Raw genomic sequence first — 16,195 nt, 5'->3', positions numbered from 1 at the left:
TCATGTACACATTTACGCAAATATTTTTACTTTAAAGTTCATGGCAATTATGATCCAAGAAAGGATCACATGCTTTTCAAAAACAATTTCATTCGAAAAAATAAATAAAAGATGATGTATTTTACCATATAGGCCTTATGCTATCTCATCTGTTAAACTTTATGAAGTATGCTTTCTAAGAGCTATATTTATCATATCTGTTCAAATGTTCTGGACCCCCTGCTATCAGGTCAAAAGGAGGGGTTCAGTGTGTGCCAAAGAGCTGGCCATCCAGTTTAATAAGCTGTCGGAGGAAGCCTCGATTGGGGATAACACCCCGGTTGTCTTTCACATGACAAATAGCCTCTACGAGGGTCAGGTTCTGCTTCAGCATCAGATACGCCAGGACCAGCGTGGCAGAACGGCTCACTCCTACATGACAATGCACCAGCACCTTGCCTGAGAATCAGAGAAACATCACATTGCAACATTCATTTCTAAACAGACGGCAAAGTTATCACTTTCTAACCCTTCTCTCACCTCCTCCACTAAGAGCCCTGTGGATAAAGTCAGAAGCTGCCTGGAAGTTCACACTCATGTCAAAGCCACAGGAATCATGAGCCTCTATGCCCATGTAGGTGATCCTCATGCCCTCATAAATATCTGGCTGTCCTCTGCGTTTACTGTGAGCTGCATTCAGGATGTGAGTGACTCGATGCATGGATATATCCGCCTTGTTTTCTGCACTGTGTCTTAAAAACACAAAAAGCTGTATTAACCAACAGTATCTGAGTGACAATTATGTATACAGCGTTTCTTGATGAACCATTTGCATGAAACGTATTCCACAGTGATGGATTGATATTTAGAAGACTATTTCAGACATGCAAGTTGGAACCTGAGACATGCTTTCAAGCCTTTCCTCAGTGGAAACTCAGACACAGCACAGCTGTAGTTTACGCAAGTTCCTCATGTGGAATGCAGCTTGTAAGAGCTCAAGTTACCATATTAATTTAGTATTTCTTTCTGATTTATGATCAGTTACCATTACACATATATGGACTAAATCCAAGTATAGACTTTGGTATTGTTTGTAGAAAGGGCTTAGTCCACTCTATCTGTCACAACACTACGATCAGTCACAAACACAGCAAATAGTTACAAGGCCATGCTCCAGTTTTAGCAGCCAGTCGGCAGGTTTTAAAATGTAAAAAGTGAGATACTTACTGGTCACCAATGTAAAGCCTTGGCCACACTTCATCTGCATGACTGATAATGGCTTTGCCAGTAAACAAGAGTCGTTCCAACTCAAACACAGCCAAACCAGGTGAACTCAGGTCAATTTCCACCTTCCGAGGAGGGGGTTTATCATTCCAGGACGCGGGAAGTTTGGATGTATAGGACATCACTTTTTTCTGTACGGGGTTCAGGCTTACCTCAAAGTTTTCTTAACTCGTGAAAAAAAAAGTTGCAGGTTGTACCCACAAAAAATATTAGTCTTCCAGAAGAAATCTGTAAAGATGTAAGTATTTCCTATGAAGTTGCAATGAACTGGACTGAATGAACTCAAAGTTTCCTCACCGAAGGGTGCCCTAAATGCTGCCACACCACATGACCAAGGCCTGATTATCCATATAAAGAATCGGGCGAGTGCCCTGGGGCACCAGCCAAATATAGCCATTAGGGGGGCACCAAATGATCAGGACAATGATTAGACCCTAAACATTTTTTTCTAATTGTATATCGGCCATATACTGGAAGATACACAAACATGTACAAAATGAACCATTGTAAAGATTATTAATGAGAAAAATTATTATTATTTTGACTTGGGTGTAAGCAAAGTGCCCCCCTCCCCCATCATGGACCAGTCCACAATGACACGGCGGCAGCGGCGCCAAACCGCGCCAAATTTATGTAAACAAAAGCCTCGGATCAAAATGTTCCTTCAGTCGGAAGTTTTTTTTTGCCAGCAAGAAATGGAGGAATAAGTTATAAAAGGTAAGGCTTATCGGCCATTATTTCTATCTGCTAATGTGTAGCTGTGGTGAGTTTATAAGCCGATGTGACGCCACAAGGTATGGACAGGTGCAAAGAGAGAGACACTAGGCTCATTAGAGCCCAGTTGCGGCTCGACAGTAGCCGAGTGCAGACAGGGGAGTGAGCAAAAAGCCTGACTGAAACCCGACAGCTCCGAGTTGGCTCGACTTGCATGTGCCGTCGGAAGTAGCGTCTTTATTGCGGATGCAGTTAGTTTTCTAGTATTATTTTGAAGGCCTATTAGAAACATATTCGTAGAAGAGCTACACATAGCCTACTACAATCGATTAGAAGCAGAATATGAAACCAGGAGTAACAATTCAAAAGCGAGGGACATTTTCTAAACAAGAAACGAGATATATCCCCATTCCCCACACATCTTTCTTGTTATTTCACGAGATAAGTCTACTTTTAAGTGATAAAACAATACTTTTCGATCCAAATAAAGGAGGTTTAGTATTTCTCCCTTTGCATAACAAATATGATAGGCCTAAAGAAAGTTAAAGTAGGTTAAATTTCAATACAGAGTAATTTCAGTAATAAGAATGTAACGTTGATGAAGTGTAGGCTATACAAGGCCTAATAAAAGATCCCTTTTTTTAGAGATGAACATGATGAACTTTATTATGCTGATGTCTAACATTTAACATAGCCTACTACAATTCCCAGAGACCATTTAGATCAACGTCAATTAGGCTATGATGGTATGGTATAAAGATATCACTTCACTACAAAGTAATGTGACTCTAGGTTGTCTTCACTTTTAAATAAATCTATGCAGGAGAGTTAAACCTGCATGCTAATTATTTTCTTTGTATGCCCTAAGGTCATTTATTATGGAAATATTTATATTCATCATGACGTGTTGCATGGTGATGGGTGTTGCATTCTGATTTGAGCATCAGTTCAAGGCTAGTATGAGACTCCTGTCAGTGTCAAGATTTTTGGTTGGATCTAAATGTTTCTGTAGTAGTCTATGTGTGGTGAGTCTGTACTTGTCTTTAGCTACACTTTCCTGTAAATCTGTGGCCTTAATGCCATAGTACATTTTAAAATGTTGTGTAAAGTTGAAGGACAGGGGCATTTCATGTGAAGTCACCCTGGGGCACCCAAAGGGGTTAATCCGGGCCTGCACATGACCCTAGTAAAATCCAGTATGCCCTGTGTTATATTTTTGCATTAAAATAGCTTTCTATTTAAAGATCTGAATACTGGCTAGCAGATGTAAGGAGAGTGGGCGGGCCTGTGCAGTAGTTGAACTTAAGGTGGAGTCTGCGATTCTGGTGGGAGCTTGCTGTCCAAATCAGTGAATATCTCCTCACGATGTGCTACCACTCTGTACTTTTGAGTGTGCTGAAAAAAAAATGGCTCTGGAAACTGGTACGTTAGGGTATGTAAACAAAAGAGGCCCACGTAGCTTGCAACATGCCCGTATTCAAAGCCTAGGCTGAATATTAACACTGGATTTTTTATCAGCGTCATACCATTCTAAGGTATTAGCTATGTTAACATCCTGTGGGGGACAGGATGTTAACATACAAACGTAATAATGTTCAGAATATTCCTTCATCGTAACTTTTACTAAAAAAGAAATGTGTAGAAAGTGAGCATGTCTATAAAAACCTTGTTGAGCTGCTCACTTAAAGGACTGATTTTATTTTAATTGTGTTGAGAATAATAATTAAAAAATGTATTGTATTATTTTATCATACAAGTTCATCAATGTTCAGAAAAAAATAACACATTTGTGAGCTGTAATCACAATACAATGGTGGTACTTGTGTTAGCAATTGAGCACAATATAAAACAGTGAAAGAAATGAAAAATCATTTGATCACAGATTAAAAAATATAATGACATTTAATTATTTCTCTGCTATTTTGTCCATTTGAGATAATGCCATTATTTATCAGGCAGAGATTTCCATCTTGTGTTGGAAACATGCATTACATCGGAAACAGTTTTCTCATCCCAACAGAAACATAACAGTGGAGAATGAACACATGACAGATGTTTGCTTTTTATCATGCAAAGCTTGTTATCTTATTTTTTATTATCATATAAAATGCTCCCCTGAAATATGGCACCCTTTTCTCCTGAAATCAACACATCAATGATTGGGTGAAAAAAAAGCCTGTCTTAACACAAGGAAATAGACAGCAGGGATCCGGATGTGATATAACAATGGTATTCGTGCCAGAGAAAACAGAAGCAAGGTCCAAACTAAACAACGGATCCAAGTGTGACTTCAACATGTTTCTTGAACTCAAAACATTACTGAAGATGTTGAAGATCATCCTATTCATTTTCCTTCACAGCAACTGATTGAACCCTCGATTCAGAGAACACAATTCGCTTGCTTAGTCATATGTGTTTTTATAGATATATTCCAAGTTTTCAAAAGGGGGATAGAAAGAACATAGATTAACACATGTTTTCAAGTAATTCTTACATTTTTCTTATGCATCTTTAATAACAGTAGTTCCTAGAGATAAATACATGGCATTCATATGTAGGTCTGATTCTAGAGCCGCACTTGGGAAGAAATTTCAGTCAAAAGATGGAATAACGGGGACAGCGATCTTTAGGGGTTTTTCACTAAACTGCTACGTTCTAGGCCCAATCCTGAGACCGGCGATGTCATGATGACCGTTTGGGGGTGCTCGCGTGACTTCACAGTGCATGCGGGGTTGGGAGCACAATAGGAATGGAAAGCGGTGCACCTATTGGACGCATGGAGAAGTAAGTTACAACTAAAGTGTATGGCCTCTAATCGGGGGTGAGGACGATATCATGATCATGCATAACGGGACTGTGAAATGCAGTAGTAGACAGCTCACAGGGTTCATGTGTTAGTGCTGATGTAGGATCAGATCAAGACCGATACATAATCCTGAGGGGGACAGCATGGCGTCAATCTGGATCTGGATCGCAGATGAGAAGCCACACACAGTTGAAATGTGACGCCTAATAGAATTCCAGTAGCTCTGCCCCGCGTTACGCTGGGCTAAAAAAAAAAACTTACTGAGGCTAAAAGTCACTTTTGATATGTACAACTATCAGTCAGCACTTTTTATGCCATTATATCACCTTTTCCAGCATAGTCAGGCTGTAAAGGTTGATTCCATGGAACAGCAAATGCTCCATCTTGTTCTTTGGTCCATGCCACTTACTTCAGGCTTTACATATTATGATGGTGAAAGAAAGAAAAAAAACGACCTAAAGATAACACAGTTCCAGGAACAAGACTAGACCCTCATTGTTTCCATGGAAGATTTGGAAGAAGAAAACGGCAACATTTAGTGACCCACAAACCCAATGAATGAATCCAGTTCAGAAGGCCTTCTTCTCCAGCTGGTCCAGAATGCCCTGGATCCTCTGTACGGCCTCCTTTCGGGCTTGCCGGACGACCTCCTGTCCCTGAGTCTCCACGGAGTCCAGCACCAACAGCTCTTTGGTCAGCAGTTCCTCCAGACACCGGTAACTCTTGTCTGACTTTCTGCCAACAAACTCATCGACATCTTCCTGAAGCAGCGGCATCCTGGCCATGACCTGCTGGACCTTGGCTAGGCTGGGGTTATGGCTCAGTGGCTGAGGTCCGATTGGAGCTTGGGCCGAGGGCGGGGGCTCAACCTGCGCAGGCTTAGGCTCACCCCTCCCAGTTTTGTTGTATATTTGGGGTGGTGAACTTATTTCGGCAGGCTTTCCATTGCCGGGATTCGGGGATGGGGTTGGCCTGGGTTTAGGTCCCACTTGTGGAGCACGCTGGTGCTGATGGTCCTAGAGTAGAACAAAACAAAAGATGTATAAACCGTTATCTACACATCCTATAAGCACCCCTTTTATAAGTTGTATTGACCTACTCAAAGTAAATGCAATCAATACTCTAGATACATTTCCCAAACACTCAAAAAAAATTATATTAACACTTTTATTTGAACATTGCCACCAAGAATAGATGTTGTGCACCGAGAACAAACATGTTTCCTGATGATTCTAGATAATTCATTTGATTAAAAGATGTGTGAGTATATCTTAATTGAATCATCTCCTGGGATTGTAACACTATTATTGTGTTTACTTGAGCCTTTATTTACATTTTCCAAACTTAATTAAAAAAGGTACAGTGTGTTATAATGGGTATTTTGGTGTCGTGCAGTGGTTAAAGTTCTAGATTGCAAAGATCCACCTCTCCCGATCTGAGAATCTTACAGAAGCTACGGTGGCCTACAAGTACAAGAAGCTACTTGCTAAAGACGGCATCATCCACCATCATCTCAAGTCTTTCTACAATATCAAGGGATAAGGTACAGATGTATTTAGTTATTTGTTCAAAAGTACTTATTCTTTGCCTTCGTCTCCCAACAGGTGCATTTCCGGCGGACACCCACTATAAAAATGTTTGTCCTTTCTGTGCTATTGCAAAAACATGGCGGAGCAACATGGTGGGCTCCCGCTCCTATGTAGATATAAAAGGCTAATTTCTAAGTAATTTTAGAAAAACATATCATTTCAAGCAATTTTACACTAATTTAAAAGGTGAAGTAAGCGATTTATTTATGTTAATGTAAGTGTTGAATCACTCTTTATTCATACAGTGATCACTAACATAGTGTGCTCGTTTCATAAAACCGATCTCTCAGTCACCTACTCTGCATGTAATCGGCAAATAAACTTTTCGGGGATTTGATTTGATTTTAGTTTATTTCAGACATATCCACATACAAAACAAAATGAAAAGCATGGAAATACAATAAACAAAAATTATGTTTTCACAAAAAAAAACAAAAAAAACAAACAAATTATCTGTGTTGTTGAGATATGCCTGAAAAGGAGCAGGAAGAAGTATACACTTATTTAATCCTACCCCTTTCCTTAAAAAAATTAAAAATCAAAATATTTATTAAATAAAAAAAACAAAAAATAAAATAAAATAAAATAAAAATTATATTCGCTTCTCTTATCCATATATTCTCTGTACTATTGGCGATACTATATTTTCCATTTACATACAACTTAATATACTATAAATGTTTTATATATTTATACAATGCATATATCTATATTTGTATTGATAAACAATCAATATATCCATATCTACATACATATCTATGCAATCAGTATATATATCCATATAATTATAATTACCTTCTTACTTCACACCCTCATCCCTGTACCTTATGAAAATCATTGCTTTGAACCTTTTTTTAAACTGGATCATGTTTGGACATTGCTTTAGCTCCGTGCTCATCCCATACCACAGTTTCACACCCCCAATTGAGATGCAATGACATTTTAAAGTCGTGCGTACCGCCAGTGTCTTAAAGTTTAACTGTTGCCTCAAATTGTAACCCCCCTCTCGGTCAAAGAAAAGTTTTTGTATGTTACCTGGTAGCAGTTTATTTCTAGCTTTGAACATGATTTGTGCAACTTGATATTCAACCAGGTCATTGAACTTTATGATACGGGAATGTAAAAAGAGGAGGTTGGTGTGATCATAATATCCAGCTTTATTGATTATTCTTATGGCTCGTTTTTGAAGTGTGACTAGTGGTTGCAGTGAGCTTTTGTAAGTGGTCCCCCAGACCTCCACACAGTAATTTAAATAAGGTATGATCATTGAGCAGTAAAGAATATGCAATGATTTGTGATCCAATATATGCTTTGCTTTACCCAGGACTGAGATGCTTCGTGACAGTTTAGATTTAACATGTTTTATGTGAGGTTTCCAGCATAGCTTGTGGTCTATTGTCACACCCAGGAATTTATTTACATACACTCTTTCAATATTAACACCATCTATCTTGACATTTACATCACTATTTAAATTACAATTTCCAAACAACATGATTTTTGTTTTGCTTAAATTCAATGATAATTTATTATTGTCAAACCACCTTTTTAATTTGCTCATTTCAGATGTAATTGACTCCAGAAGCTGCTGCAAGTCCTCTCCCGTACAAAAAATATTTGTGTCATCTGCAAATAACACAAATTGTAAAATATTTGATGTTTTACATATGTCATTTATGTAGAGAATAAAAAGAATTGGCCCTAACACTGACCCCTGGGGGACCCCACAAGCAATGTCCAAACAAGCCGACACGTATTCACCCATCTTCACAAACTGTTGCCTGTTCTGTAGATAGCTCCTCAGCCAGTTTAATACAACCCCCCTGATACCATACCGTTCTAATTTATTAATTAATATATCATGATTTATGGTATCAAATGCTTTTTTGAGATCAATAAAAACACCAGCTGCATATTTCTTTTGGTCCAGGGAATTTGTAATCTTTTCAATTAGCTCAATGACTGCTAATGAAGTGGATCGGTTGGGTCTGAATCCGTATTGGCTGTCAGTTAGTAAATTGTGTTTATTGATGAATTTATTAAGTCTAGCAGCAAATACTTTTTCTAAGATTTTTGAGAATTGAGGAAGCAGTGAAATAGGCCTGTAGTTTGTGAAGTGGTGTTTGTCTCCAGTTTTGTACAGCGGTATGACTTCTGCAATTTTCATTTTTCTTGGGAATTTACCAGTTTTAAATGATAAATTACAGATGTGCGTTAATGGCTTCGAAATTCCGTGAATTACCTCTTTGACTATTCTCATATCAATGTCACTATAGTCAGTAGAAGTTTTATTTTTGCATTTATTGACAATCTCTATAATTTCACTCTCTTCCACTGCTGTTAGAAACATTGATTTTGGATTAATGTCTATGAAATCATTAATCCTGTCATCAGATCTCACAGGAACAGGTATTTTTTCAGCCAGTATTGGTCCAACATTTACAAAATATTGGTTGAAGCCATTTACTGCATCATCCATATTATCAATAGTCATATCATTTTCAATAAACTCATGCGGATAATTAACTTGTCTAGAACCATTTCCAATAACATTATTCAGTATCTTCCATAGACCTTTAATATTGTTTTTATTATTATCTATTAATTTTCTATAATATTCTTTCTTTCTAATTCTCATAATGTTAGTTAGTTTATTTTTATATTTCTTATATTCATGTTCAGCATCTTTGGTTCTAAGCTATATAAATTCTTTATATAGTGTATTTTTCTTTTTGCAGGCATTTTGTAATCCCTTAGTTATCCATGGACTATCTGAATATTTTAATTTAATTTTAATTTCTTTTATTGGGCAATATTTATCATACAACAATTTAAATATCCCCAAGAATATTTCATAACCTTTATCAATATTTTCTTCTTTATATAATGGTTCCCAATTTTGATTTAATAATTAATTTTTTTAAGTGTTTATTGCCTCTTCTGTCCGTACTCTTCTGTACTTGAATGTACTCTCCCGTTTTTCCCTCTTGTAGTTGTTATTGTACACAAGAAATACTGGCAGATGGTCACTGATGTCATTGATCATTAATCCACTTATTGTATTATTGTCTATAACGTTTGTAAATATGTTGTCTATCAATGTGGCACAGTGAGATGTGATCCTGCTTGGTCTGGTGATTTTTGGATAGAGACACAGTCTGTACATTGTATTGATAAAGTCATCAGTTGGTTTGTGATTATTGGGATTAAGAAGATCTATATTAAAATCCCCACAGATAAATATGACCTTTTGCTTTAACAATGTGTACATTTTTTCCATCCATTCCTTGAATATGTCAATATCAGAACCCGGTGCTCTATAGATACAACTAACAATCACATTCTTCTTATTTTCCATGCAGATTTCAACAGTTAGACATTCTAATACATTTCCGATTGCAGTTGTCATTTCATCAACCACCTTGCGATTAAGGTTTATATCCACATACAGAGCCACACCTCCTCCAGTCCTGTTCTCTCTGCTTCTGTAGTTCAGTTCATAGCCATCTAGATCAAAGTCCACCCCCTTTTCAGGGTTGATCCAGGTTTCTGATATTGCAATTATGTTAAATGGTTGTGAAAATTGACGTAAATATTCCTTGATTGCATGGATTGCATGGGGATCCCACTACTGATAACCAATCAGAAGAGAGAACGCTACTAACCGGCACCCGTCTCACTGCCGGTGCACGTGCAGAGCGACAGATGGGTGAATGCCTATGTCTATGGGTGAATGTGTATGCGCCTACAATGGCAGAGCAGGTAAAAACCCTTCCCGATGTCTGTTTTGATGGTTTTTATCATGTTTTATCACACTTACGGATCTGAGATGATGCTAGATAAGTCTCTGTTTGAAGACCGCAGTGCATTAATGTGGTGACGAGGGAGGGGACTGCGAACTGCAGTCACTGACAGGAAGTTAGCTAAACTGACCATTCCGCTTACTGAACCTTTAACATACTTATGAACATTATATTCAATTTCTACCAAATCTGTTAAAAAAAAATCCCTTAACACATTGCTCCTTTAACAAAAAACAAAGACTCTTTTGGAAAATTAAAAGCATATTGGAAAAAAGGTGCAGCTTCATACCTTGGGTTGGTATGGTGGTGGGGCGCCAGTTCCTGTTCCTGGCCATGCCGGAGGGTGTGCTGGACGGACAGGATTTCCGTAGTGGTTTTGTGGCGGCTGCTGGCCCGGCTGCCATTGCTGCTGTGAGGGGGCGTACTGACCAGAGTGTGCCCACCCATCTGCCTGGGAGCTTGGGTGGTGAGGCTGCCCGGTGGGGTATGGGGGATTTGTAGGCATTGCATGACCGCCTTCACTGTAGTGTGGGTACGCTCCAGGGGGATATCCAGGACCCTGCGGGGAGAGGCAGGACAGACACATGCAGCATTTCCATATAATACAAGGTCAATTTGGTTCAGAAAAAAAGACCATGCAAATTATTGTGGTCACTAAAGGTAAACAGACTCCACTCATATAGCGCATTTCCACAGTCAGAGAAAATCAATTATGACATTTCATATGGGAACAACTCTTGCGAACATTTGACTACAGTTGTTAAAATAAACTCACCCCTTGACAGTGTGGCCCAGGGTAATGATGGTGTTGGTGTTGAGAGTGGGGCTGCCCAGACGGCCCACTGCTCTGCTCGGCCGGACAGCCCTGGTTAGGATAAGGACCTGGAGCTGGTCTCTGAGGGTCAGCGCAATAGAAAGGGTTGGATGGGTGGAAACCACTTGTTGAATATTGACCCTGCGCCGGGCTGTAGACACCATGGCCATTTGGATAACCTGCTGGCATCACCTACATGGAAAGCAGGAGACCTGGGGTTGTGATTACAGTGATTTAACTATCCCGACACACTGTAGCTGACTGATAGAAAATGTGAGGGAAAGGTGAAAGCACTTAAGAGTCTTAGGATAACGACTATAGCTTTCCTCCCACTCCACATCATTTGGATTTAGAGGGCCAGATTATGTTGCGTAATGAACCGTACCTGTTGATTGTACTGTGGCTGGACATCTGGACCCGAGGGATAGGTGTTTGCATAGTGTCCCGTGGAATGAGACTGGGGATACCAGTAGTGTGAAGGGTAGCCTGGATACTGAGAGGCGTCCTATGAACACAGCATATCACACAGGAGAGTTATTTTAAGAGGAAATCTCTGTCCCTAAGTATAAGAAGTGGTAGGCTACTATTTAAAATCCGAGCTGTCCTTGGCACAAGCTCGCAAACTCCAAACCACATCATTTCAACCATCACCGACAGCGCCTATACCAGAAAATACAATAGCAGAGTACACAGTCTGTGGCACTGACTCACTAATTGATCGCTCACTGAGCCACCTTTGCCCAAAGCAGGTAAACGCTGGATAGCGAACCGGAAACAGCCAATGCTAACGATGTCCTAAATATGTTTTCTGTTGCCGAAACATGCTGTGGTATTACTTTTGTCAGTGTTGTCACATAAAGATAAACGTGACAAACTCAGGCATAAGATGAACTAGCAGTGAAGCCGCGGCAGTAACTATGCTGTTATATAATGCCAGCTAGCTCCGTTAGCCGTCCAGCTAGCATGGACAAAGCCCCAACATTACGCAAGCTAGCCAGAGCAGGAACAAGGCTTTTTCCTATTAAAAACGAACGTAGGTCGTTTATGGCAGCCGTGTCCCCGCGGGGAGTTGTCCGAGCATTTCCCCCTCACTTACCATAGTGTTACTCCAGTTCCCGTTATTACTCTCCGAGTTGCAAGTCGAGGGCCAGTCAGATTTCAGATTTGACTGCATTTGATGATGAGGCATCAGCTAAGCGTGGTCCCCGGCAGCCGTCATCTCAACCACCGATGCTAAAATAAACAAACCTTTGACACATCCACCTTAAGTCAACTGTCTCACTTTTGACCGAGGCCGTTAACCACAATGTTGCCGTTTTTCCTCAAAAGTGGAAATCGCCCGATTGGATTCAGGAAACGATTGAATGACACACGGAGCTCGGGAAATCCTGCTCTGTCTCTTTAATGAGCTGCGCGAGTCAAAAGGAAGAGGTCTCACTCTGTCGCTGTTTCTTGGCACCATGAACATCAGAATTTGATGGCAGACAGGAGGACATATATGTAGTAATTTTGCTCATACTGCATAACGATGCGAGGCCCTATCGACATCAACTCAAATGTCGACTACTTGGTCGTGTTTAAGAAGACTATTATGATTGTATGTGTATAATGCTATGGCTGCACACGCAAAAATTTTGAGTTGTGCCGAATCCTTCAGTGTCGCTTGCATACGAGCTTTGTTGTGCGTCAGTCAGAGGACGCTATCGGGGAGGTAGATCAGAAAAATATCACATTGTTTTTAATGTAAACAATAATTTTGATATTCGAAAACTATCCGTAGTATGTTGTATATTTTTTTTGAAATTATTAATATATAAAAGAAAAAAGTATTGAACAGAAATGTGATTATCTCGCAGCGTCCAAAGGGTTAAACGTCTACAGGAAGTGTATCCCGGGTGTGTATAAAGACGCTTCCTGTGCTCTTCTGAAAAGAAACATATTTTGAAACATCCATGGCTTGACGTTACCTCAAGATACACGAAGCAAATAAACAGCAGCCCAAGATGAACTACGTACCAGGGACGGCAAGCCTCATAGACGACATCGACAGTAAGTTGGAGAGTAGGATAGGGTCCGCTTACCCACCTTCAATAGACACGATTTGGATAAGTAAAACGTTTCAAGATGAGGCATCGTGTCTGCCACCAACTGGATCACTTGTGACCGTTTCATATTGTATATAAACGTGCTCGTGTTGGTTGTATCCTGCAGAGAAGCACCTGGTGCTGCTCCGAGATGGAAGAACACTGATCGGTTACCTGAGGAGCATTGACCAGTTTGGTACAACGCATTTAATAATACACCATTTGTTTTTACTGGTTTGGGATGCTAAACACATTCTTTAAATGCTCAGTTCATATGAGTCCCACCTGCTGATGTGTTACAATGCATTTAACTGCTCTAACGTGTTTCTCCCCCAGCCAATTTAGTTTTCCATCAGACAGTTGAGCGCATCCACGTGGGGAAAAAATTTGGTGACATCCCGAGAGGAATATTCATTGTGCGAGGAGAGAATGTAGTCCTGCTCGGAGAGATCGTAAGTGGGAGTTTGTGTCTGTTTGTGTTTTGGCATGATACAAGTTAATTAAATGATTAAAACAGCAGTAGATGGTCATTAATTAGCCCTAAGCCTACTTGTAAAAAAGTTGGCCTCATTAAAAAGATAAACTGCCATTCTCAGCGTGCATGTATGGCAAATTAAGCTATTTATAAAGTCATCACCGTTTTGTAAACAAGGTTGCAGACTAAGCCATTCCAGATTGGATGTGTTTTAGTTTGTGCTGGAGTTTATGACTGGAATTGCTGATGATGCTCACACAAGGTATACACTTAGAAAATGTAATGATAATCCATCTTGCCATGTTGATGTACTGTAAAATAAACACGCACGTTAGAAACTTACAGAAACGTATCAAATACCAGCTCAGCCACTTAAACAGGTTTTCAATCAGAATTTTTAAAGGAGATTTTGAGTAGCCTAATTAAGACATCCATCATATTTTGACAGTTTTTTTTTGTATGCCTCAGGGCCGGAGGCATTAGGTTTTCGGGTTGTCTGTCCTTACAAACGTACATCTGTCTGTCTGTCCGTCCGTCCAGGCCGTTCTTGTGAGCGCAAAAACTCAAGGCTGCTTTGAGGGATCTTCTTCAAAGTTTGCACAAATGTTGATTCTGACTTATTGATGAGCTGATTTTGGGGGTCATTGTTCAAAGGTCACTGAGACCTCAAGCCTCATGAACGCAACTTCTCAAGAACGCGTTGAGGGATTTTCATCAAATTTGGCACAAACTCACACTTGGACTAGAGGAACTCTTTAGATTTTAAAGGTCAATGTGACTTTGCACATTGTGAGCCAATAGCTCATGACCGCTTTGAGGGATTTTCTTCAAATCTTGCACAAATCTCGACTCGACGTCGATGGTTCATGTAATCAACATGGAATAAATGGCCTTAAGTGCATGTGTTAATGTAATGCCAGAGGATGTTAACATCTTTTGTGGTAGGAGAGGTTTGCAAGAGCCCTTTAATAGCACTGAGTTGTCATTTAAATTTTATTATTAATTATGACGATAATAATGACAGAGTTTACAGCTGATCAACAGGAATATAGTTACAGGAAAGTAAAAAAAGCTGATGGTAGCTCATTGGGTGAACCGCACACATCCAAGTGTGTTAGTTTGTTTTCTTGCATAATGTGTACATAATCTATAGATAGTATTTGTTTCTCGCAGATGATAAGTTGTCCCTGTCTCTGTAGGATGTGGACAAGCCCTGTGACACTCTACTGCAGCAGGTCTCCATTGAAGAGATCCTGGAGGAGCAGCGGTTGCAGCAGCAAGCTAAACAGGAGACAGAGAAAGTAAAAGTTCAGGTCCTGAAGGACCGAGGTCTTTCCATCCCCAAAGCAGATAACTTGGACGAATACTAACACTGCCTTGATTCCAAGAGCCTCTTTTTACTCAGTTTGTATCAGACCGAGGATTTTTAAGTTGGATTTGAGTTTGAGAGAGCATGAGCGTTTAAGTTTTATTATTTTCTTATTATGAGTACGAGGCTGCATCATGCTAGGCCTGTATACTGTAGTGTACTGTGTGAATTTAATTCAAAATATCTGTAGGGATGGGGGGGGGGAAATGTGCTCTCAGTTTTTCAGAACTTGACCGCAAAATGTCAGAATGAATCATGTGTTTGTCTAAGATCACTCGGTTAGTTATTTAGCATTTATGTGACAGCAGCACTTTCTATTTTGTCTTTTTATTTGGAGATATGTGGGCCTGCATTTGACAAAAACAACTTGCTATGCTCCATTAAAGAGTTTAGTTTTTCATTATGGAAGGCTTGCTTGGAACAATCTGTTTCATCACACTATCTGATCTCTGACATGTCTCTTTTATGTTTTTTCAATTCTGTATTTAATGTATCATTATGGCATTAAAGGTTGAAATCACGGGGTAACTATTGGGCCCATAGCAGCCTGTGCCTTGCTGGTCCTGTATGATGGAGCCACAATTCCAGCATGCACTTGCACACTGCAATGTGACATCAAAGATGAGACTCTCATTCATGAGGGAAGGACATGAGGACTAATTTGCCTTATGTCCTGTTTATGAAGGTAGAAGTGTGTCCGGAGAGATCGATCCTTTTCCTATCTGCCTTCATCAGTCAAAAACAATCGTATTAGTTGTTTGGACAGACCCAGTGAGTTAATATTAAAGTGCACTGCGGTGTTCAGGCAGACTGCATGGTCTGAACTTTTAAACGAGCTAACACGGTACCATGTGAAATAGACTTTATCAGTGTTTCAATGTAGGATGAGTTTTATTTTATTCGTGTTTTTTAACCATTAAGTTTCCAGAAATCTGTCAAGTTATGAACTACAGCAACAGAAGTGTGATTTCTGGGCAAATTTCAAAATAAAACTCATTAGATGCCATTAAAGGGATAGTTCAGTATTTATGAAGTTGTGTTATATGAGGTACTTGTACAGCGTCAGTCTGTAACCTTGTGGAGATAGCGGTCAGTGCAGTGATTTAAAATTGTATGGGGGAGACATCTCTGTAGCAGAAGTCAGCATTGTACAGTTTCAGAGGAGGCCAGACGAAAAACCTACATAAATGCTTACCTCAAAAGTTAATATCCGTTCAATTGTACGCTAAATTTAGGATTTTTCTACTGCTGATTTGCGGATTGATACGCTGTACTGCA

The 16,195-nt window shown here is 39.7% G+C and overlaps 3 protein-coding genes across 4 annotated transcripts; 1 reads left to right on the top strand and 2 right to left on the bottom strand.

The window, feature by feature from the left end:
* Nucleotides 1-244: 244 nt before the first annotated feature.
* On the bottom strand, nucleotides 245-1,385 carry LOC307260749 (dual specificity protein phosphatase 26-like; the record flags this gene model as incomplete). Its single annotated transcript, XM_080041053.1, has 3 exons — nucleotides 245-438; nucleotides 520-731; nucleotides 1,207-1,385. The coding sequence occupies 3 exons, from the start codon at nucleotides 1,383-1,385 to the stop codon at nucleotides 245-247; spliced, it is 585 nt and encodes a 194-aa protein (XP_079897179.1).
* A 2,475-nt stretch (nucleotides 1,386-3,860) lies between these two features.
* bag4 (BCL2 associated athanogene 4) lies at nucleotides 3,861-12,372 on the bottom strand. 2 transcript variants are annotated; one of them, XM_080037885.1, is made up of 5 exons: nucleotides 12,086-12,372; nucleotides 11,375-11,494; nucleotides 10,951-11,181; nucleotides 10,465-10,734; nucleotides 3,861-5,799 (listed from the first exon to the last, which is right to left on the bottom strand). In XM_080037885.1, exons 1-5 carry the CDS (start codon nucleotides 12,176-12,178, stop codon nucleotides 5,353-5,355), a joined length of 1,161 nt encoding a protein of 386 aa, XP_079894011.1. In that variant the 5' UTR covers nucleotides 12,179-12,372; the 3' UTR covers nucleotides 3,861-5,352. The 2 variants fall into 2 exon arrangements, with proteins under 2 accessions (XP_079894011.1, XP_079894012.1); XM_080037886.1 differs by lacking the exon at nucleotides 11,375-11,494.
* Nucleotides 12,373-12,897: 525 nt separating this feature from the next.
* On the top strand, nucleotides 12,898-15,388 carry lsm1 (LSM1, U6 small nuclear RNA associated). Its single transcript, XM_080041237.1, has 4 exons — nucleotides 12,898-13,038; nucleotides 13,201-13,269; nucleotides 13,410-13,525; nucleotides 14,748-15,388. Exons 1-4 carry the CDS (start codon nucleotides 12,993-12,995, stop codon nucleotides 14,916-14,918), a joined length of 402 nt encoding a protein of 133 aa, XP_079897363.1. The 5' UTR covers nucleotides 12,898-12,992; the 3' UTR covers nucleotides 14,919-15,388.
* The last annotated feature ends 807 nt before the right edge of the window (nucleotides 15,389-16,195 follow it).

The sequence above is a fragment of the Ammodytes marinus genome, assembly GCF_949987685.1.
Source record: "Ammodytes marinus genome assembly, chromosome: 2".
Taxonomy (NCBI): Eukaryota; Metazoa; Chordata; class Actinopteri; order Uranoscopiformes; family Ammodytidae; genus Ammodytes; species Ammodytes marinus.
This window is presented reverse-complemented; position numbering and strand designations above follow the sequence as displayed.